Source organism: Lepidochelys olivacea, assembly GCF_965140295.1.
Source record: "Lepidochelys olivacea isolate rLepOli2 genome assembly, chromosome: 20".
Classification (NCBI taxonomy): Eukaryota; Metazoa; Chordata; order Testudines; family Cheloniidae; genus Lepidochelys; species Lepidochelys olivacea.
In genome coordinates, this window is record NC_140430.1 from 21,915,889 (window position 1) to 21,940,244 (window position 24,356).

General features: G+C 42.9%; 1 protein-coding gene across 1 annotated transcript in view; it reads right to left on the reverse strand.

Annotated features, from left to right (window-relative positions):
• Positions 1 to 23,496, reverse strand: part of PBX4 (PBX homeobox 4) — a 28,641-nt gene extending 5,145 nt beyond the window's left edge. Inside the window, exons 1-6 of the mRNA XM_084610550.1 lie at positions 23,252 to 23,496; positions 16,390 to 16,463; positions 6,106 to 6,347; positions 5,537 to 5,727; positions 5,070 to 5,205; positions 4,628 to 4,784 (exon numbers count right to left, since the gene is read on the reverse strand). Of these exons, the coding sequence (XP_084466676.1) occupies positions 4,628 to 4,784; positions 5,070 to 5,205; positions 5,537 to 5,727; positions 6,106 to 6,347; positions 16,390 to 16,463; positions 23,252 to 23,481 (1,030 nt within the window). The 5' untranslated portion in view covers positions 23,482 to 23,496. The remainder of the gene's footprint in view (positions 1 to 4,627; positions 4,785 to 5,069; positions 5,206 to 5,536; positions 5,728 to 6,105; positions 6,348 to 16,389; positions 16,464 to 23,251) is intronic.
• Between the last annotated feature and the right edge of the window lie 860 nt (positions 23,497 to 24,356).

The following is a 24,356-nucleotide window of genomic DNA, read 5'->3' on the forward strand; positions in this document are numbered from 1 at the left end:
CCTGGCTCCTCTTTCATTACAAATTAGGCTCTGGATATAATCCTCCATAAAACACACCTCTCATGTCACATGATAGTGTGACAACCCTGCAAAGGGCACATTTGTAAAGAAGAAAGCGGTAAAATCTTTTTATTTTTAAGCCACCAAATTTAACCTCTAACATTACAAAATGGATCTAGTTTTTCCACTCCTCTAGTCACGTCTAAAAGGAGGTGTTGGTAACTCCCTGATGCAAAAACACTTCTTCAGGTTTTTCCTTTGACAATCTTCAGTAAAGCCACACTAATGTGCATTGCTGATGGGAAGTCTCACTGGTCTACTGAAATTACCCAAGTAAGCAAACAAAATATCTAAGGATAATGGATCACCATTTGACACATTTAACTTAGATTTGATGTATGAAATATTTTGTACTGTAACATCTTAGTAAGCCTTCTGTAGTATAACTTTTAAAGTAATAAATACTTAGTTCTTGGTTAATATCTGTTGGTAATATTACTCCTGGGGGGAATTCTGCACCACTGCACATGCCCAGAATTAATGTCCCCCATAGAAAAATGCTGTCTGATGGGGAAGCAAAGGGAAGCCTTAAATTGCAAACATAAATTGTTGTGCAAAAGTCAACATGGTTTCTGTAAAGCAGAGGTGGGCAAACTACAGCCCGCGGGACCGTCCTGCCAGGCCCCTGAGCTCCTGGCCAGTGAGGCTAGTCCACAGCCCCTCCCCTGCAGTCACACCACCACACGGGCAGCACGGCTGCGAGCTCCTGCCACTCTGAGCAGCATGGTAAGGAGGCGGCGGCATGTGCATGGCTGAGAGTAGGGGGTCCCAGGGGGCAGTCAGGGGACAGGATAGGCGTGGGAGTCCAGGGGGGCTATCAGGGAGCGGGGGTGTGGACAGAGTTTGGGGCAGTCTGGGGTAGTGGAGCAGGGGGGTTGGATAAGTGTGGGAGACCTGGGGGGCCTGTCAGGGGCAGGGATGTGGATAGTGGTCGGGGGGGGCAGTCAGGGGACCTATCAGGGAGCAGGGGTGTGGACAGGGGTTGGGGCAGTCTGGGGTAGTGGAGCGGGGGGGGGTTGGATAAGCGTGGGAGACCCAGGGGGCCTGTCAGGGGCAGGGATGTGGATAGTGGTGGGGGGACAGTCAGGGGACAGGGAGCGGGGGTGGAGGGGAGAAGAGGGGCTTGAATGGATTGGGAGTTCTGAGGGGGGCAGTCAGGGGACAAGGAGCGGAGGGAGTAGGGGGTTGAATGGGTTGGGGGTTCTGAGGGGGACAGTCATGGGGTGGGAAGTGGGTGGGGACCGATGGGGGGGGGCAGGCTTTTTGGGGGGCACATCCTTCCTTACCTGGCCCTCCATACAGTTTCACAGCAAGATGTGGCCCTCAGGCCAAAAAGTTTGCCCACCCCTGCTGTAAAGGAAGATCATGTCTTACTAATCTATTAGAGTTCTTTGAGGGGGTCAACAAACATGTGGACAAAGGGGATCCAGTGGACATAGTGTACTTAGATTTCCAGAAACCCTTTCACAAGGTCCCTCACCAAAGGCTCTTAGGTAAATTAAGTTGTCATGGGATAAGAAGGAAGATCCTTTCATGGATTGAGAACTGGTTAAAAGACAGGGAATAAAGGGTAGGAATAAACGGTAAATTTTCAGAATGGAGAGGGGTAACTAGTGGTGTTCCCCCAAGCATCAGTCCTAGGACCAATCCTATTCAACCAATTCATAAATGATCTGGAGAAAGGGGTAAACAGTAAGGTGGCAAAGTTTGCAGATACTAAACTGCTCAAGATAGTTAAAAGACAAAAACAGACTGAAGAACTTCAAAAGGATCTCACAAAACTAAGTGATTGGGCAACAAAAATGGCAAATGAAATTTAATGTGGATAAATGTAAAGTAATGCACATTGGAAAAAAACCCCAATTATACATACAACATGATGGGGGCTAATTTAGCTACAACTAATCAGGAGAAGGATCTTGGAGTCATCGTGGATATTTCTCTGAAGATGTTCACGCAGTGTGCAGCAGCAGTCAAAAAAGCAAACGGGATGTTAGGAATAATTAAAAGGGATAGAGAATAAGACGGAGAATATCTTATTGCCTTTGTATAAATCCATGGTACGCCCACATCTTGAATACTGCATACAGATGTGGTCCCCTCATCTCAAAAAAGATAGACTGGCATTAGAAAAGATTCCGAAAAGGGCAACTAAAATGGTTAGGGGGTTGGAACAGGTCCCATATGAGGGGAGATTGAAGAGGCTAGGACTTTTCAGCTTGGAAAAGAGGATACTAAGGGGGGATATGATAGAGGTCTATAAAATCATGAGTGGTGTGGAGAAAGTGAATAAGGAAAAGTTATTTACTTGTTCCCATAATATAAGAACTAGGGGCCACCAAATGAAATTAATGGGTAGCAGGTTTAAAACAAATAAAAGGATGTTCTTCACTCGGCACAAAGTCAACCTGCGGAACTCCTTGCCTGAGGAGGTTGTGAAGGCTAGGACTATAACAGGGTTTAAAAGAGAACTGGATAAATTCATGGAGGTTAAGTCCATTAATGGCTATTAGCCAGGACGGATAAGGAAGGGTGTCCCTTGCCTCTGTTTGTCAGAGGGTGGAGACGGATGGCAGGAGAGAGATCACTTGATCATTACCTATTAGGTTCACTCCCTCTGGGGCACCTGTCATTGGCCACTGTCGGTAGACAGGATACTGGGCTGGATGGACCTTTGGTCTGACCCAGTATGGCCACTCTTATGAAGCCACAAAAGTGGTCATGCAACCCTCCCCAGCAGTGTGTTTCAGGTGCCCAGATAGCCGGCAGAGAGGTAAATCACTGTGGGGCAGGGCGTGGGATTGTGAAAGATTCGGCTGGTGGCTCCTACTCTGTGCCGGGCTCAGCTGCTAGTTCTGGCTGGGCTGAAAAGAGGAAGTCCCATCCTCCCCCTGCACGGCATTCAGGGCCATGTCAGACCCACCCCCAGATTTCTCCCCCACCCCCATGCTTCCTGCACTCATCACTCCTCAGCTGCAGGGGGAAGGATCACTGTAAAGGGAGCTGCTCCCACATCCGCCCAGCCCCTGTGCATTCAGACCCCCTCATACACAAACCCTCCCACCGAGCCTCACCCCCCCACACCAGAACCCCCCTTGACGAGCCCCATTCCCCCTGGACCACCCCAATGAGCCACCAGCACCCAGATCCTCACACTACCAAGCCCCAACCAGCTGCACTTGGATCCCCACCCCACTGAGCCCCATTCCCCCAGCATCTGGGCCCCACCCCCACTGAGCTCTCCACACTCAGACCCCCCTGCTGAGCTCTATCCCCCCCCACCAACACCCCCCCGCTGAGCCCCAACCACCTTCACCTGAACCCCCCTGCAGAGCCCCATCATTTCACCCAGAACTCCCCCCAACAGGCCCCTGTGCATCCAGATCCCCCCACACCCAAATCCCCCATTGAGCTGCTCGCACCCAGAGTGCCCCACCCAGAACCCTCTCAACCCACACCTGGATTCCCCACACTGAAGCCCCTCCACACTTGTATCCTGCCTTGCTGAGCTTGCCTGCCCACACCTGGTGCACCTGGCACGAGGGGCAGTGCCCTGGGGTGATTCTGGGGCAGGCTCAGTCCTTGCACTGTGTCAGGGTTGGTTGCAACCTCACCACTTAGTCTGTGTCCCTGGAGTGGAGTGTGGTGCAGTGCTCTCCCACCTCTGTGCAGCCAGTGGTCTGTGCTCCCCATTTATTTGCAATAAAATTTGCAGAATTTTAAAATATTGTGTGCAGAATTTAATTTTTTGATGCATAATGCCCTCAGAAGTATAATATGAGGCTTCCCTATAATATTCGCTACTAATTTTTTTCCTGAGGAGACAGATATGGTCAGGAATGCACAAATTATGTGGGACAGATTAGGAAGGTGAGAATTAATGAGTTTCAATTGTATCTTTAACATGTGCATATGATTAGTCGGAAGTGCCACTACACACACACAGGCTCTTATCCTTTGTGGTGCTCTGACACGGTGGTATAAAGACTAGGAGGGCCATTTGCAACGAGAATGAGAAGCCTCTGGCTCCGGACTATAGAGGCTTCTCAAAGTAGGAACATGAGAAATACCATATTTTAGAGAAAAAAGAAAAGGAGTACTTGTGGCACCTTAGAGACTAACCAATTTATTTGAGCGTAAGCTTTCGTGAGCTACAGCTCACTTCATCGGATGCATACTGTGGAAAGTGTAGAAGAAAAAACCCACTTTGTGCGTGTGGGGTGGAGTGGGGTGGGGTGGGGTGAGAGAACCTGGATTTGTGCTGGAAATGGCCCAACTTGATCATCATACACACTGTAAGGAGAGTGATCACTTTAGATAAGCTATTACCAGCAGGAGAGCTGGGTGGGGGGAGGTATTTTTTCATGCTTTGTGTGTATAAAAAGATCTTCTACACTTTCCACAGTATGCATCCGATGAAGTGAGCTGTAGCTCATGAAAGCTTATGCTCAAATAAATTGGTTAGTATAAGGTGCCACAAGTACTCCTTTTCTTTTTGTGAATACAGACTAACACAGCTGTTACTCTGAAACCTGTCATATTTTAGAGGCAGCTTTTCCTTACTTACCAGAATTTGGTGTTGATGGGGAGTTTGCCTGGTTACCCTGGGCCACCACATTTGTTGCATCCACAGCTGTTTTTGCTGCATAAATGTTAGCCTCTTCCTGGAACTTCCCCATATTTTTTTTGTACCGGATTCTCTTGTTACCAAACCAGTTGGAGACCTAGAAAAACATCCCTGTCAATACTTGACCAAACTATCATGATCGCCTAGTAGTTATTGAGGCTACCACCAGAGGTAACTCAAACCAAGGTTAGAGGGAAAAATTTGCCATATAGCCTCTAACAAAATCTAGGATGCATAAAAGCCTCTTTCACCATAATAGGTGGTAATAATGAACCATGAGAGTTTAACTACAAGTCTCCTAATGACAGAGGACTACTGATATTTTACAAAAATAAAAAAGCATCTTTACAATGAGAGCAATTTCAAATAAAGCACTGTATACCTGCGAGACTGTGATGCCACCCTTCTTCGCTAGCTCTTCTTTGGCTTCTTCACTGGGGTAAGGATTACTCAGGTGGGAATAAAAATACTCATTCAGTACTTCTGTTGCCTGTTTGCTGAAGTTACGCCGTTTACGCCTGTAAATACACAAATAGTTATTCTTCCTGCTAAAAAGAGTTAAAGAACATACCACAGGGATTTGTCTCATCTCCTCTGAAATCTACTCTATATTGTTTCAGCAAATTCACAAGGCAGACTTTAATAGCTATTAAAGATCGTAATATTAATGATAACTAAGCATACTTCATAACACATGACCAGTGGTGTGTATTTAAAGATATTTATACTAGTTCAAGGTTGTAAATACAGGCTTTATAACTGTTTTATAATTACTGGCATCAAGCAAACACATCAGAAAATGTGGTCAGAGCCAATAGCTGTTGCCATTGGGTTGTGCTTGTTTATTACCTTGCATCAAGAAATCGTGAGCGCAAGATCATCACTGCCTCACATGTGCTCTGTTTCAGCTGCATCTGGATAGTGCTGAATTTGCCATGGATTATGTTCACCATGCGCTCAATTTCTTTTGGTGAAATTGGCCTTGTTCTACTCTGTTCTCTGAGAAGGTTCATAACGTGGGTGGTGAACTCACTGCATGCCTGAAAATAAATTAAATCAACACACACAATAAAGTACCCCTAAAGTTCGGTTTAATTTCCCCAGTAAGTGAATAAATCCAGAATATTTTAATTCACGTTTAGCTTTACTCCTCTATTTCCTCTTAAAAGTATTGCAACAAGTATAATCTTTCAGTTAGCTTAGACATCAGACCAGGCAAGTTTAATGAATGTCAAAAGTCCTTTCATTTTAGTCTTATTCTAACATAGTGAGCTGAAAGATTTTTAATTGAATTTGCCATCCTTGCATTTATATGAATAGATTATACTCCCTGTTCTGAGCTTACAACCAACAGCAAAGGAAAAACGGTTATTTTTTTTAATTGAGATGATAAAAACTCTTCCATGCAGAAAGATCACCTGTTCATATTTCTCTAGCTCAGAGTGGTATATCTGTCGGATCTGTGACAGCTTGGCCCTGTAGTCAGAGTGTTCAATGCTATTGTCATTTGGACAGCCACCTGATGTTGCTGCTACAGTCGTAGGTCCTCCTCTTCCTCTTTTCTCCGGCCCGGAGACACCCTCTGCCAGCAACATGTTATCTAGTCTCATTAGTTGAGCATCGGGGGGATCTTCCTCCTGAATACCGCGAATACTTAACACTAGATAAATATAAACAGGGATCAACAGGTTATTTCCAAAATAGGGAAAAAGTCAGCTTTAACTCTGGTGATTTATTTATATTCTCTTCAGATTTTAACAGAGTAATGTCTTCATGTACAAGGAAAAATCGGACAGTTAATGAAGCTGAATGATGACAAATTCAAAATTCACAAGATGCTGCTAAGACCAAGAATTTACCAAAATTCAAAGAGATTGTACATTTATATGTATAACAAGGATATACTGAGTTATAGTAATTAACATTAAAAAAATGTTGGAAGGGACTTAAAACCTCATGCTTTAGATTAGACTAATCTCTAACTATTAGAGGTTAGGTTGAGAACTTCATGGAACAGATAACGCCCCCATTGGCCCCTCAGAAGCATCTGGTGCTGGCTACTGTTGGAGACAGGATACTGGACTGGGTCTGATACACCATGGCAATTGCTTTATTCCTAGACATGTAACTGAAAAGAATGACACAAAAGTACAAACCTCTATGGAAGTCAGTACAACAGGGATGAATTTTGCCTAGTCTGTTCTATGTCACCAAGTCTGACACCTCTGAATTTCCATTAGAATCAGACCTAGAGGTATTACTTTGTGAATAGTCTAAAACCACCAAAACAGTCCTATATTTATGTCTGAATTGTACATAAGTCTCTAATCGCAAGAGAGCCAAGCTTTAGAGCCGTTTATGAACTTACATGCTTCTACATATGTAGTTTGTTTAAACATGTTTATTTAAAAATATATAATCATTTCCTTCTCCCAACAGTGTTTTGTCTCAACAGCTGATTGGGGGCAATCTCCATTTTAAATAAGAGTTTGCAGGGCAGTTGAGCCAATTGAACAATATATGTATGCAAACATTTTTCAATTCTTTCTAATTCAAATTCTTTGCTTGTTAACCACAATTTTTAGTCTCAAGAGAACAGTAGGTACTAGACAAATTTTGTTAAATGACTGAAGCTTGCAAAGCTTCAGAGATTTGATATCCTATAATCTTCACACACCAAGGACAATTTTTTTTTAAATACATAGATTCAAGATGAAGGAGATACCATAATTATGAAGCAGTTGGGCAAAGGGACCATCTTTCACTATAGGCAAGGCCAGGATCCTGATTAACAAGTATACGGACACTTAATATACACAGATTACAAAATACTGAAACAATATAAATAAAAATCCAGATTAGTTTACAATTAGAAATTCATAAGCCAACATTCACAATTCTGAAAACACGCATACTACAATAAAAGTTAACTTAACTTTTGCTGAGTCACACAATATTTTACAAACCATACAGAAACTATAAACCATGCAGACAGCGAAAAGACAACATACAGTCTTAAACTGCCAGTGTAGTCAAACTGTTCTCTTAAGTGTGCCCCCCGAACCTATTCTTTCTGCCTTTGCCAGCAAAAAAGTAGAGCAAGGGCATGCACACAGGACCAGGGTGTCAACATAAAAACCTTAAGACCTTGCTCCATTAACCATAAATCTTGCTCCACATAACAGTGTTGGCTTTAATAAAAAATAGTTCTGTCAACTGAACCTCAGTTGCTTAACTTTTTTAAAGTTACACAACTCCAGCAAAAGTTGGAAAAAAACTGAAGTACTCAATGCTTTTTTTGCCTTGGTCTTCAGACAAGGTCAGCTCCCAGACTGCTGCACTTGGCAGCACAGTATGGGGAGGAGGTGAGCAGCCCTCACTGGTGAAAGAACAGGTTAAGGACTATTCAGGAAAGCTGAACATGCACAAGACCATGGGGCCCAATGCAATGCATCCAAGGGTGCTGGCTGATGTGATTGCAGAGCCACTGGCAATTATCTTAGAAAACTTGTGGCAATTGGGAGAGGTCCCGGACGATTGGAAAAAGGCAAATATAGTGCCCACCTTTAAAAAAAGGGAAGAAGGAGAATCTGGAGAACTACAGACCGGTCAGCCTCACCTCAGTCCCTGGAAAAATCATGGAGCAGGTCTTCAAGGAATCCATTTTGAAGCACTTGGGTTGAGGAAGCGGATCAGAAAAAAAGTCAATATGGATTCACCAAGGGCAAGTCATGCCTGACCAAGCCGATTGCCTTCTATGATGAAATAACTGGCTCTGTGGATATGGGGAAAAGCAGTGGACGTGATATACCTTGACTTTAGGAAAGCTTTTGATACGATCTCCCACAGTATTCTTGCCAGCAAGTTAAAGTAGTATGGATTGGATGAATGGACTATATGGTGGATAGAAAGCTGGCTAGATCATCAGGCTCAATAGGAAGTGATCAACAGCTCAATGTCTAGTTGGCAGCCGCTATCAAGCGGAGTACCCCAGGGGTCGGTCCTGGGGTCGGTTTTGTTCAACATCTTCATTAATGATCTTGATCATGGGATGGATTGCACCCTCAGCAAGTTCATGGATGACACTAAGATGTGGGGAGAGGTAGATAAGCTGGAGGGTAGGGATAGGGTCCAGAGTGACTTAGACAAATTGGAAGATTGGGCCAAAAGAAATCCGACGAGGTTCAACAAGGACAAGTGCAGAGTCCTGCTACAGGCTGGGGAACGGCCAGCTAAGTGGCAGTCCTGCAGAAAAGGACCTGGGGATTACAGTGGATGAGAAGCTGGATATGAATCAACAGTGTGCCCTTGCTGCCAAGAAGACTAACGGCATATTGGGCTACATCAGTAAGAACATTGCCAGCAGATCGAGGGAAGTGATTATTCCCCTTTATTCAGCACTGGTGAGGCCACATCTAGAGTATTGCATCCAGTTTTGGGCCCCCACTTACAGAAAGGATTTGGACAAATTGGAGAGACTCCAGCAGAGGGCAATGAAATGATTAAGAGCAATGATTAGGGGCCAGGGGCACATGACTTATAAGGAGCAGCTGAGGGAACTGAGCTTATTTAGTCTGCAGAAGAGAAAAGTGAGGGGGGATTTGATAGCAGCCTTCAACTACCTGAAGGGGGGTTCCAAAGAGGTTGGAGCTAGGCTGTTCTCAGTGGTGGCAGAAGACAGAATAAGGAGTAATGGTCTCAAGTTGCAGTGCGGGAGGTCTAGGTTGGATATTAGGAAAAACAATTTCACTAGAAGGGTGGTGAAGCGCTGGAATGGGTTACCTAGGGAGGTGGTGGAATCTCCATCATTAGAGGTTTTTAAGGCCTGGCTTGACAAAGCCCTGGCTGGGATGATTTAGTTGGGGCTGGTCCTGCTTTGAGCAGGGGGGATGGACTAGACCTCCTGAGGTCTCTTCCAACCCTAATCTTCTAGGATTCTATGAAAAGAAAAAAATCCATCTTCCAACAGGAGAAAATAGTCCTGAATTCCTTTCAGATCACCTAGAGAAACAGTTCTTAATTTTTGCATCTTATATTTTTGCATATTTTTTGCAAGAAAGTGTGTGTAACAGACTGATATGGATACACCATTTCTTCTAGATACAGTACTTCCCCTACTACATATTCAGTCTTAAAACAGTGTATTTACTGAAGAGTTTCAGACACAAATCTTGGGCAAAACAGACTGGCATTAACGCCAGAGAATGGGCAAAGAGTTTTTTCCACTTTTAAATGGTTTTAAAATACATATATGCATAGTGAAACACCATTTATGTAGCAAACACTGCCTTGCCACCCATAGCTAGCAGTTTCATGGTCCTCAACTTTGTTTTACTCTCTCACTAGGTTTTCAACCTAGTAAGTCTGTTCTTCTGACTTCTATAATTCACCCTCCTTGGCCTCTCGTTCCAATACTCAGTCATAGAAAATGGAACAAAGCCAGTTCCACAGAAAGAAGAAAATGAAAAGCAAACTGAAAAGATGCTCTCCATTAAAACATGAGTGGGGAATTCTGCTAAAGGAGTGTAAGGAAGGGAAACTTGCATATTTTTTAACCAGAAATTAAAACAAAGGAAAGCATATTTTTATTGCAGATCATACACAAAAGTGTTCCTCTAACAGCACCATTACTGAATAGATACTTTTGTAACGTGGAAACAAGAGGAAAAAAAATCGTAGTTTGTTGTTGTTTTTTTAAAATGCCAGTTCTCTATTTCCAAATAGTTCTGAACTACGGGTTGGCCACTGGGACTGCAACCACGTGGGCAAGTGAGCCAGAGTTCATTTGCTAACTAATCTTGGCTAAATTTCACATTAAAGTATTTTGATTGGTAGGTACGAATACAATTGAGAGGAGCAGATATATTTGGGTCTTGCTTGCCATTTGAATGCAATTCTGCCAATCCCTTTTCCATATGTATATATTGCATATCAGAATCTGCCTCAGTGCTAGAGTCAAGTTCCCAGCTGCAGCTTAATTTTCTGTCACTTGTCTAATTACAGTAATTAGACATTAGTTATCAATTACACATAGGCTCATCTCAAGTCAACTGTTGAAATGCATGTATGAAATGCTTGTAGAGTCTCAAGGGAAGAATTTAGTTGGCTGACTCAAGTAAGTCACAAGTAGAGAGGAGTTAAAAATCATTAATTTTGTAGGCTGCACTTCTACTCTGGTAAGTCAAATGTTTATTTAATGGAACTCTGTCAAGATGATTAGACCTAAGCATTACTGACTGAGCTTTTTTTTTTTTTTTAAAGCCTACTACACAACCTATATTTTAAACTCCTGGTTTAATTGAAATTCACTTAAATTATACATATAATTGCCCCAAAGATCAGATATTTTAAATGGTTAAATAAAGCCATTAAATTAAACTCCTCAAACTCAGACTTTCACTGAGCAGCTGTCACAGGTGGTCAATTTTTAGGCCTAATACTTTCAACATCCCTCTTCAACTAGTTTAACATTTGAGTTATTTTTGGTATTAATAAAAAATGTCTGATTCATTCAAAACTATCTATTTGAAGAATTCATAACCAAGAATTTGCTGCACGTAGCAGCCTGTTCAAATCAGTGAGAACAAAAGCTGCATTCATTTATGTAACAACCCTCTAGAGCCAGTAATCATGGAAGAGGATGATTGGATGAACAAAACCATAACCAGCACAGCCACTTTATAGGGTGGTATTAAATCCAGCGTGTGGAAGGGTATTTAGATAACACAAGCTGCCTATAAGTCATTTCAGTTGACACCATCTGGATTTAGTACTGGTTTGTCTTCTATCAAAAAAAGGAAGTGTTTGGAGCAGTAGAAAAACAAGAAGCTAAGGATTCTTTAAACAAATTCTAGCCTATGACACAAGAACAATATTAGGATTTTAGAGTCTGTTAAGAAACAGGTGAATCTCCTCTTACTTTTGATTTTTTTAAAATTCAGGCCAATCTCATCCCTGCCCCAATAGCAATCTTGGTCTCCTCAAGACAACACTAGCCTTCAGGACTTGGCAGAAGTAAAGTAGAAGCATTAAAAACCACTAAACAATATGCTCCTCCCCCTGCACAATCAGGGACATTTGTAGCACAAATGAACCTTTAAAGCCCCCTAAAAAAAGCCTTTTTTCATTGGCATTAAACAATGATTAATTAAAAGCAATGACAATTGATGATTCATTATTTTCTCTGATGGAGACAAATCGAAAACCAAAAAGTTTAGCTTGAGCTTGCCCAATCTAATCAATCTCCCAAAGCTAGTAAAGACATAATTGGCTAGTCTCACTCAAATATTAGAAAGAAAAAAATCACTAATACGATCACAAATTTCTAAATTAACAAGGGTATCCCACATCATTTTCCCCATATGGTATTGTGTGGATTGGTTCAGTCACTTCAGTTTAGAGGTGGGTTAGCAATGTTTTGCCTTTTGGTAGCCCACTGGACCACTATACTAATTAGATCAATTTGTTCATCACTGTATCAATACCTTAATAAGTGATCAACATATCAAACTGGACAAAAAGATAAACACATTTTTTAAGTTGCAGCTACCCTAGTGTGTACTGCATTTTAAAACCCTAAGATGTACAACAACCAACATTATTATGGGGTTGTGTCTCAAGACTTTATTGAACTGAAGTGGGAGTAGTTGGATTTTTTCCTAGAAGTTGTACGGTACTCTTAAAGGTAATTACCATGTACAGTACCAGAGGATGAGTGACAAAAATATAATTCAAGGGTTTCTACTTTAGTTTTTGATACAAAATATAAATGAAGACTAATTTATTCATTTTGTCTATCTGTCCAGCAGATAACTAGACTATTCTAAGTAAATGTTCTGCCATTCTGCTTATGTAGTTAACTATCACATATTCAATGTTTTAAGCATGACTCAGACTTGTCCGGGCTTAGTAGTACGCCCAAATCTTTCACTATCCATCCATCATTTTTATGAATGCTTTTAACAAACACCCTTCAGGATCATAAAGCCTTTTAAACTGGTGCTGTCATATACACTAACATGGTATTATACATTCCCCAGCACAACACCCACTAGATATTCATCAAAATGTAAAATAATTATACTAAGCCCAATGAAATTCCCATCATTTCTAATTAATCCTTAATTAAAATACATCACAACCTAAGGTACTGAAACCTCACTCAATATGCAAATGCAATCATTACAATATATTTACATATCATTAATTAAAGATCTGCAGTTCTGTAATGAACTGTATGAGATCACTGATGCCAAAATAAAAATGATATGCAATTTGTTTAGGCTTGTTTTCCTCTCCAGATTTTCTTCCACGTGGCAACAGTGCAGAAAAGCTAGAGGTAAATACATCTATTGGCTGTACAGCACACAAGAACAGAACCTTGAATGTTAACCTCTTTGAATTTTAAGGCATTAGAAGAAGAGGGATAGGGTGGATTTGAAAATGCAGGTCTTAATGGCCCACTTTGTATAGGTATAAAATGACTACACAAAGCGCAAGGCACTGGGAGTCAGAGGGTTGTACAGGTGCTGACTGACTGGAATTTAATAAACAATTCTGATGAGACATGAGGGAATCTATGGAGTAAGAAGATTCCTTTTTCACAGTCATTTTTAAAAATAGAACTGCAGAGTAATTAATTGGCTCTCAGCAGGAACTGGGACTAACTAATCAGCACTAACTGCTTGTAGAAAGTGCACACATTTTATTTATTTGAAGACTTGGTGCCTATTGCAATGGCATTCGGTAGCCATACAACTTTTTTTTTAAAAAAACAATCTCCACACATATCACTTCAAGCCATCCCTTACTGCTACCAAGAGAGAAACCCTCATAATCGCATCATTTAACAAACGGGCCTCCCATTGCACCCTGAAGGCTATCAAATCCAAACTATCATTAGCCACAAGAGGGAGCAAATTCCGCAGCCAATGACCCTCTGTGAAGAACAGCCCTCAACCCCCACCTCCACCCTGGGGAGCCCAGTTCTGGGGAATGACAACAAAGTTGCCTCTCCTGGTCCCAAGTGTTCTGACAGGACAAAGCTTTCTTAAAAGTCAATATCTGAAGGTCTTGTAGATTCTCCACCACAGAGGAGAAGAAAACTAATTCAGAAGGAAGAAAAAGGCCAGCATGGTTCTGAGTGCTAAGGAACAAGACAACAATGTAGGAATGTCAACAAACCCAGGGACAAAGGGAAAACACCCATTTAGCCCCACACCACTTGCCAAGTTCTGTAATGGAATGAAAAAGTACAAATTGAATTAACCTATTTGAACAGCTGGGATGTTAGAGGAAGGATATATTGCAGTCAGTGGGAGGGGGAAAAAATGGTATGTGTTATAAATTGCTAAACAAAAATACTTATTGATTCTTTGTATTGCAGTCATGCCGAGAGCCCCATTTTGCTAGGCACTGTACAAACACATAAGGAGACAGTGCCCATGCCCCTGCCCTAAAGAGCTCGAAATCCATCATAACTCAGGTGTTTGCTGCAATCAGTCAGGAAAAGAAAATCCTCAAGGATAATATTTGCTTTTATTTCCATCGATGTACACACCTGGATATTAAAGCTATAAACAGCTTTTATATTTGGATAAGCATAGCATTCTGGAGTCAAGCATCTGATGTCCATGGCAGCTGAACACCAAGAAAAGAGTCTGCTAGACAGATTTATTAACAACAGGTTTTTAAAATATTCTAAGACAGAACAGTACTTTTGCCAGTTCTCAAAAGAATTAAGTGGATGTTATTGTGAATGAGGTTAGTATGGACTTCAGTGGAGCAATGTGCTGTTGTCCTCCTTGACGGAGCACTGTCTGCCCCCCAAAACGTTGCTTGGGTTAGATGTGCCTTCAATAAATGCATGTGGACTGTGTGTATCTAGGACATACTTGAAAGTGAAATCTATTTCAGTATATTTTTCCTGGTGAAATGTACAAATAAAAATGTCACTCTACAAACTACAGTGACTGAACTATTTAATCTAAAAAGAAAAATATAACTCATACAATTCAGAATTCAAACAGTTTGAGAGAAGGCTATAATTTGGATAAATCAATTTAACTGGCAAAAAAGAATAGTCACTTTTACAAGTATTTTTTAAAAAGCACTTTCTGGGCAGAATTTCTCTGCACTTTCCAGCTGGCTGCTCAATGGAGGGGCACATGGCTTATCCTGAGCTATTGTGAGTGACACTGGCACAGTAACAAAGGGAATGTGGGAGAGAGGTTTGGGGGGCCAAACATGTTTTAAACTGATTCTGAACTAGAAAGGAAGCTTGTGCGCCTGGGTCACAAAGAAAGCCTAAACCGTATGCTACAGTATGTCCAGGCTTTTATTTGCTTGAAGCCATAACATCTGCTCTCCATAATTTAAATAAGGAACAGACAGACCATTAGACATTCAAAAACCTATGAGACCAAAACAAATCCAGTGTAGCCAAGGTATTGGAGTCTCTTGTTACAAATATGTTTAAGTCAAATAGAAGTTAAACTTCCAGGTCATAACACAGAACAAGCAAATCCCAACATGGAAAAACAAATAAGAAGGGTGCTCCAGTGCTTGGATTAGTTTCCTTTTAGCTGTTCTAAGATTAGCTCCTGCTCAAAGGAAAAAACCACATAGGATAAACAGACATAAGAGACTATAGCATAACTGTTCACAAATTTCTATTCCTTTAAAATTTTCCTACAACAAAAGAAAATTGCTGCTATGAGAACTCAAAATACGTCAATTATAACATTCTCTTTACACAAAAGTGTGAGTATGTTGCATTTCATTTAGTATCACATACTGCCTTTGATGCCAAGATCATCATTGAAGATATAACTAGATGGCCTTTAGTTTGGAAATATGGTACAAAAGTGACATACAAGAAAATTACAAGTTATTTTTTTAGTACAGGTTCAGTACCAAGGGCAGTATTAGGATATTAATGTTAAGCAACCTATATAATAAAGAACACATTTTCTACAATTAAACAGGTTCTACAAGCAACTATCCTTTAATATAGCATCCAAATTAAGCAAGCTCAAAAGTTTACACAACAAAGCACAATAAAACATCCTGACATCATTGCCCAGGAGTTTATAGATGAACAATTGATACACTGGGTAGCCAAAATCAAAATCCACTCGCTCCTAACAACCCCATTCCTCCTCACAAAGAAAATAAGTCACATAATCCACCTGTCAACTCAGTTTCCTGCAGCTTTTGTCTTCTTTCCCCATCTATCTTCTGCTTCTCCTCACAGCCTCTCTTTTCTGAGGTCTAGTTCATTTTCCAGTGTTAATCTCCTAGTCCTGCCACAGTTTTGGGACCATTTTCTTTCAAGAAATGGCATGACAGAGACAAAGGGATGACAACCAGATACAGAGACTGTCTTTAACAGAATGCCTACACACGTCTCCTCAGAGATTATAATTGTAATGCTTACATTTTATTTTGTTTTTCAAATCAAAAGCAGTGAGCAGTAATATTTCCTTCAAATCAGGGCACGGCCTACAGTGTAGGAAGCAAGCTACAAATAAATAATCTCCAACCAACAGAGAAGAACATTAGGCCAGGAAATCACCATTAAAGTCTGAAGCTGTAAAAATTATTCACTCGGTAAAGACACATCTCAATTGCACTTGACCCAGGAGATGTTCATGTCTGATACCCAACTTTCTAAAAATCATTCAAAAATTCCAACAACACACCTGTTTTTTCCTTGATCTCACACAGCACACTGAAGAGAGCTGGTTTCATTCTGTGGCAATTCAAGGCATGTTTTCTGAAAAGGAGAGAAAGAAAGGATGAATGCCAAGTGGAAGGGGAAAGAGGCAGGACTGCCAAGGTTTATAAAAAAATGATTCCATGTATTTGTAAAAATGAGCAAATAAGATTAATGTACATTTAGAAGTTCTAGTCACACAGTTCACTCAAGGTCATCAAGAGAAACTCTCTACCAGAATAATTGAAATACTCAGTTGCTTGTAGTTGGCAGAAGTAAAACAGAAGTTAAACTCTACGGAAAGTATATTTTATATGATGTAGTCAACAAATGGCTGCTTTCTGAATTAGTATTCTTCCAATTGCTCTAACAAAGCAGTCCATCCAAAATGAGAGAGATCCGCATTTTTACATTATACAGATTCTGAACATTAAAAAACAAAACAGAACTCAATTACCATTGATCAAATCAAATATTGTTTCTTTCAGTTTAATCAAACTCAAAACAAGTATCAGCCTACAAACAAAAGGAGACTGTCCTTCCCCTAGAACAGAAATGGAAGAAATTGCACCCTGAGGATTGTTGGGATCTCGGTGCAAGAGGGATGAAAGGTAGAGATACTTTTTAAGAAGGAGTAGGCCTTAATGGTACCAAGAGCAGGCTGGTTGTCTGTTAAGGGGACACCTCTGTGCAAGCAGGAGGACCTAGTGCCAGAAGCCACATCATATGTAACTACCTATAAATTCACATTGTGGAATATCATGCAGAATGTGTTTGACTGCATCCTTAGTATGAAATCATAGCAGACATTAACTGCTTCTTTGGAGCGGTTATGTTTGTGGTGAATATATTAAAAGCAGTATTTGCATATTATGAGCTATACCTGACCTTGATGCATCCATGTAATTCTATCAAAGAAAGGGGTTTACAATTGATATTCTGACACAGCTGTAGCTGGAGGGGCACTCAAGCCCCACTAGAATGTTCATCTACTTTTCCAAACAACCTAAAGTACATTCTACTTTGATAGAAGCCACATTATGCTTCCAGTGTTTGAGACTGATGCCACCTCATTTTTTGTCCTTGTTTATCCAAACAGAAAGTATGGGAAGGGGGAAAAGGTTAATAAGTATAGGTTTCAGAGTAGCAGCCGTGTTAGTCTGTATTCACAAAAAGAAAAGGAGTACTTGTGGCACCTTAGAGACTAACAAATTTGAGCATAGCTCACGAAAGCTTATGCTCAAATAAATTTGTTAGTCTCCAAGGTGCCACAAGTACTCCTTTTCTTTTTGCAAATACAGACTAACACGGCTGTTACTCTGAAATCTTTGTACCCCTGTATATCCTAAGAAGTTTGAGACAAACTACAAAAGGAGTTCTCAAACACCTTGATGAGATATACTCTGCATCAGCAAAAATACAGTTTTCATAATACCAAAATATACAAGAATGCTGAAATTAATTCCTTTGCCCTTTTTTCCATCTATGGCAAGTAATGTCTGCTTCTCTCCCTATCAATGGTAAAGCTCTTTCCATCACCATTTCAGTTGGTCTCTCCTCTAGTCACAGAAGGCATTAAATTTTATTTCAGTCTCATTCAGAAGCCTTAAAAATAAGTGTTCTTGTTGGGTCTGGTACCTTCATACCCCCCCTCAACCCCCAGACATTTGCTGTGGGATCTTCATATACAGCTGAATACTCAAGCTACTTGAAAATCTCAAGTACCAAGAATTATGACATTCAAAAACCAGTCGGAGAACACTTCAATCTCTTTGGTCACTCGATTACAGACCTAAAAGTTGCAATTCTTCAACAAAAAAACTTCAAAAACAGACTCCAACAAGAGACTGCTGAATTGGAATTAATTTGCAAACTGGATACAATTAACTTAGGCTTGAATAAAGACTGGGAGTGGATGGGTCATTACACAAAGTAAAACTATTTCCCCATGTTTATTTCCCCCCCCCCCCCCCGTTCCTCAGACGTTCTTGTCAACTGCTGGAAAACCTTGATCATCACTACAGAAGGTTTCAGAGTAGCAGCCGTGTTAGTCTGTATTCGCAAAAAGAAAAGGAGTACTTGTGGCACTACAAAAGGTCCCGTTCCCCCCTCTCCCCCGCCACTGGTAAGAGCTCACCTTAAGTGATCACTCTCCTTACAGTGTGTATGGTAACACCCATTGTTTCATGTTCTCTAGGTATATAAATCTCCCCACTGTATTTTCCACTGAATGCATCCGATGAAGTGAGCTGTAGCTCACGAAAGCTTATGCTCAAATAAATGGGTTAGTCTCTAAGGTGCCACAAGTACTCCTTTTCTTTTTGTGAATACAGACTAACACAGCTGCTACTCTGAAACCTGTCACATACCATAGTACTTCACTGAAGAGATAGCAATGGCATCTGTTCTGCTGTATCTCACCTGAAATGTCATGCCATATTCTCAGTTATAGCCATACATGTAGCTGCAATTACATTTTAGCTTCCAGGCACACTGTGAACCATCCTCACAAAGTTTGTTAGAACATCTCTCTGGAACTACTGGGGAACAGGATACTAAAAAAAAAATTTACGTTTCTCTGGGGGAGATTTTTAAAGGCACAAATGTCAATAAGGCACCTGTCTTCCACTGGAAGTTGGGAGTTAGGTACCTGCCATTTGTGCCTTTAAAATTTCCCTCCACCACCACCTTCTGTGATGATGATCCCTTTTGTAATTTTTAAATTATTATTTAATTAAAGTACATTCAGAGCTGGGAGTAACCCCTTTTTCAGAAGTTTTCTTCATTAAATACAGCTCATCCTGATATTCCTAACATAGCAGTACTCCAGCTGTGGGTAAGGTCTTAAAAGTTTACTCAATTTCCTTACAATCCCTCACCAACAACATTTACAACAGGTAGCTGCAAGCCTGCAATAAATATTCAAACACAATACAAAAATTAAGCAAAATATCACAAGTTGAAGTCCACTGACCAGGTTACTTCAATACACTGAACCAAGAAAAGCATAATGCACATTATAAGATATCTAAGCAGATCAATATCTACCCACAGACAAGCAGCCTGAGAACAAAGGCAGCTGAAAAGAAAGCCAAGTGGATTCTATTGTCCTTGCTTGATGACATACCACCAATTCTAGGCCTTAAAACTCTGCTCCCATAAAAATAGGGCTAAAAAAGCTGATTTACAAACTACATAAGCTAGATGTGTTACAAGTTCTCAGAAACAGGCTGTCCAGAAGTCATTACATAGCTAATATGGCCAATATTTATTCTTTTGTAGAATGATAAAGTTGATTAACATTGATATTAAGCGGGTTACGTAATGTAATTTTTGGCAGATGAATTTTAAATAAAACTTCATCTCTTCAGTTTTTAGCTTGCAGTCTAAAATTTACAATATAAACAATGAAAGTTCTGAAACTCAAGAGGCCCCAGTGAAGCTATTTTGAAACCCAGTACAGTTCAATATGCAGATTTTTTAATACGGAATAAAATTGAAGTCTAGCAAATAAAACATCTGGAGCTAAATCATGGCCAAGACATCTTGCAGATAGGTAGGTATTCCAGGACACTCTGCCTAACATCCCTGAAGCATCCGTGAGACTAGTTACACTGGATTTGAGGAGGGATGCTTTGCTTTCTTTACAATGACATACAGGCCTTCTTACCAAGATTCTCCGTTTGCAAGTAGACTAAACGGATGGACCCATTATTGTCTATAATGCAAGAACCTGTATTGTGCATGCACAATCTCATATGCAAGGTCACTTTTTATAAAGTTTGAGCCTTCAAAAAACTTTGTGCCTAAAATTTTTTCTAAAGGTTTCAGTTTTCTAAAAACACTGAAAATAGCTAAAGCAATTTAGCCTACACAAAAAGCACTAGGATCCCATAATTAAATTGTTTACAGAAAAAAAAAAACAAGGAAACTTCCTAAGCACTCAACTTTATCAGCTCTCTTGTACAGGAGTTTTGAAAATCAAACAGAACTGCAGTGTTGTGTGTGACATACACATTAATCTGTGCATGCACTTACTATGAAGCAACTATAGACAGCTTTAAATTTTGTGTTGCAGTGACTGGTAAGAGGAGAGAGCATATTAGGGGAAGCCTCATACCACCACCAGTAATGGAATATATGTAAGGAGCTTGAAATAGCAGCAGCATCCCCTTCAGTATTTTTCCCCCCCCTCTTCATTTCAACAGGCATAAGAGGAACACAGAAGAGCACCTCTGAAGAGTCCCTCTGACTCAAACTAGTCCAGAATATTGTTTGAAAAACTATAATGTAGAATATCTTTCCTCAGTAAATACAGTCTAGAAAACTAATTTTACCACAAACTCTCTCCTAGGAAGCCCCACCATTGTTCTTCTTTTTAAAATCAATAACTATATGGTTAGTACTTATCTTCAGATCATACCAAACATGTTTATGGGCCTGGGGTTTATTTTCAGTAGTTCTGTGTACTTGGATAAATCATTTGTAGCATGGTTTCCAAAACTGTAATTAAAACCTTGCTCTACAGTTTCTGAAACAGTACAGACCATGACTTGCCATTGTCTACATTTGCAAGTTAAACCATTTTCAGCACCAGTTCAGCAGCTGACACCAGCACAGAAAGGGCTTAAATGTCAGGCCAAAGAAACTTCTCAGAGTAAATAAACCTTGGTTTAGGTAATTTATAATGGAAAGTCAGCCAGACTCCTAACCAAAGTCACAAATTAATGTCTGGAATCTGATGCATGAGTATTCGTTTGCTAGTTTTATAAGCCAGATCTGTTTTACAATCCTTCCCTTTCCAAACTGCTTCCTCTAGTCTACGTACTTTTTACAACTGGTACATGCCAAGTAAGCAAAACATATAATTACAGAGAGCCAGTCAGGGATACAGACACCTCTAAGGCAGAGAAAATAAACTACAAGGTATTGAATTATGCTGATTTTTTACATCAGGTTATGTTATTCACAATATGCACAGAAGACAATGTACTACTCCTCAGGTAGGCTTCTCTCTTTAAAACACAAGTACAGTTAGTTCTCACCCAAGTGAGACATAGAGCAGGCAGGTGCTGTGAAAACTGCTCACACATAGCTCTGTCAAAGCACCTTAGACCTGAAATGCAATACACCTGCCATTCAGTTCCTGTGTGCACATGCCCCTCTCCCTACCACACACACACACACCACTCTCTGCCAGGGCACTTTAATCCTGTGCTGCAATCACAACTTTGCATTTATTCTATTCCTAGGCCAAATTAAACAGTAGTAGTGCAACTGACAGAAAAAATAATTTTCATTTGTGACTGGAGCTATGATTTGAACCCCTATCTGCAGTAGAGAAAGGACAATTCATTATTAATACAGGCTAGCTTGTAAAAAATAATTCTAAGAATTCAACTCACCTCTACAGCACTATATGCAAGTGCTACACAGTCTTATCAACAGGACAAAGGTACAAGAACCTCTCAGCAAATATACAAATTAACTGTTCATCTTGCAAACTGAAAGTCTCCACACTCTTATTCTTACTGGCATGGGAACAAGAAAGTCTAGTTAAAAACTTCCCCTGAGCAGAACTAGCAAGTGATAAATTCAAAAATTAGATCCACAGCCTCAAATCCTCTAAGGAGAACTGAAAAAAGGAAGTGTGGTGGCTCAGGAAATCAGTAAAAGAATGTAGAACTTTCCATCTCTAGGTCACTAGTGCCACTACAGCTAGTGAGTCAAAGACATTCCCATTAGGTGACTTCATTAAGTAACCTGTGTGAAAAACTCATGGGTCTCAGCTCTATTCCTAGCAGATAAGTGTCTATATCATAAAAATCACCACCATTGAACTTCCCCTGCCCCAAAAGCAGTCTCAGCAGCAGCCAAAGAATGAGGGGCCAATAAAAAATGGCCTGCATCATCCATGAGGTGGGGGTCTCTCCAGGACAGGGCTGAGACACACTAGATAAACAGGTTTCAGAGTAGCAGCCCTGTGAGTCAGTATATGCAAGAAGAAAAGGAGGACTTGTGGCACCTTAGAGACTAACCAATTTATCTGAGCATAAGCTGTCCTGAGCTACAGCTCACTTTATCGGATGCACTCAGTGAAAGCTTATGCTCAAATAAATTGGTTAGTCTCTAAGGTGCCACAAGTCCTCCTGTTCTTTTTGCTAGATAAACAGTGCCTGAGGAAAGTTTGCTTTATTGCTGCCTGAACTGTACCTGCCCTGCAGATATATAGGGAACTTCAGTCTCCAGGACTGTCAGCACTAAAGTCCCTTAAACTGTAACCCCATGCTGAGGATTTGCTCCTAACACTATAACTCACTCTACCGTTTTAAGCAAAGTTCCTCCGTGAAACTAAATCAGGCTGCCTCACGCCTTGCCCAGCACACAGGTTCACAAGCAACACGGGCGATGGAAACAGGCAGGGAAGTTAGTACCCGGGAGCCTGGGCACCTGGCGCTCTCAGCACGCCAGCAGCAGAGGCCAGGCACTACCCCACCCCACACTTCAGTGCCACACACTGCCACCCCCTGGAGCCAGACTCTGGCTCCCCAAGATTCCAGGACTTGGAGCCTCTCTAGCCATATCCTGGTCCCCAGCCCCCAGAGACTCTGCCCTTCGCAGCCCAGGCCCTGATGCCTACAAACCCCTGGACTCGAGACCCTTCAGTCCCCAGAGTCTCGAGCTCAGAGGCGGCGGCCAGCCTCCAGGTCCCCTAGTCAGACCCCCGGTGCTCAGAGCCCCGCTCCAGGCCCGCGCCCAGACACCCCCCGCCCCGCCGCCCACCTAGGGAGCCTCCCCGCAGGCGCGGCTCGGACCCGAAGGGCCGCACACCCCGGCCCCTGCGGTACCTGGCTTGCGCCTCGTCCAGGCTCTGGTCGGTGATGGCCATGATCTGCTGCAGGATGTCCCCAGTATCCTGGTGCCCGGGGGGCGGCGGCCCCGGCTGGAGCCGATGCGGGGGCGGCGGCGGGGGGGCGGCGGCGGCCGGGTCTCCAGCGGAGGGAGGCGGCGGGATCCCCCCGGGGTGGGAGACCCCCGCACCGTGCGCCGCCGCCAGCAGCCGGGACGGGTCCTCCATGGTGGGGGGGGAGGCGGAGGGGCTGGGTCGGGGGTGGGGGGGAGCCGGAGCAGCCACTAACGGGCTCTCGGTACGGCCCGAGCTCCTCACACACAACAGGCCCCAGCCCAGCGCCGTGCGGGCCCCGCCCGCTCCAGCGTGACCCCGCCCCCTCCGGCGTGACGGGACCCCGCCCCTTCCCGGCGTGTCGGCGCCGCGAGACCCCGCCCCGGCCTCCGAACGAGCCCCGCCCGCCCCCTTCCTCTGGGCTCTGCCCCCGGCGTGGGGAGAGGCGGGGCGCCGAGCGCCTGCCCGTGAGCGGGCGGCCCCTGCCGGCCGCCCCAGGGCGCAGCGAGCCAGCGGGCTGCCCCCAACGGCCGTTCTCCCACGGCCCCCACCGGCCCCCTTCAAACCGCCCCCAACGGCCGTTCTCCAACTGCCCCCACCGGCCCCTCACAGCCCCCTTCAAACCGCCCCCAACGGCCGTTCTCCCACGGCCCCCACCGGCCCCCTTCAAACCGCCCCCAACGGCCGTTCTCCAACTGCCCCCACCGGCCCCTCCCGCCTGCCCGCCCCCAACGGCCCCTCACAGCCCCCTTCAAACCGCCCCCACCGGCCCCCTTCAAACCGCCCCCAACGGCCGTTCTCCAACTGCCCCCACCGGCCCCTCCCGCCTGCCCGCCCCCAACGGCCCCCTTCAAACCGCCCCCAACGGCCGTTCTCCAACTGCCCCCACCGGCCCCTCCCGCCTGCCCGCCCCCAACGGCCCCTCACAGCCCCCTTCAAACCGCCCCCAACGGCCGTTCTCCCACTGCCCCCACCGGCCCGCTGTCCCCTCCCGCCTGCCCGCCCGCACCGGCCCCTCACAGCCCCCTTCAAACCGCCCCCAACGGCCG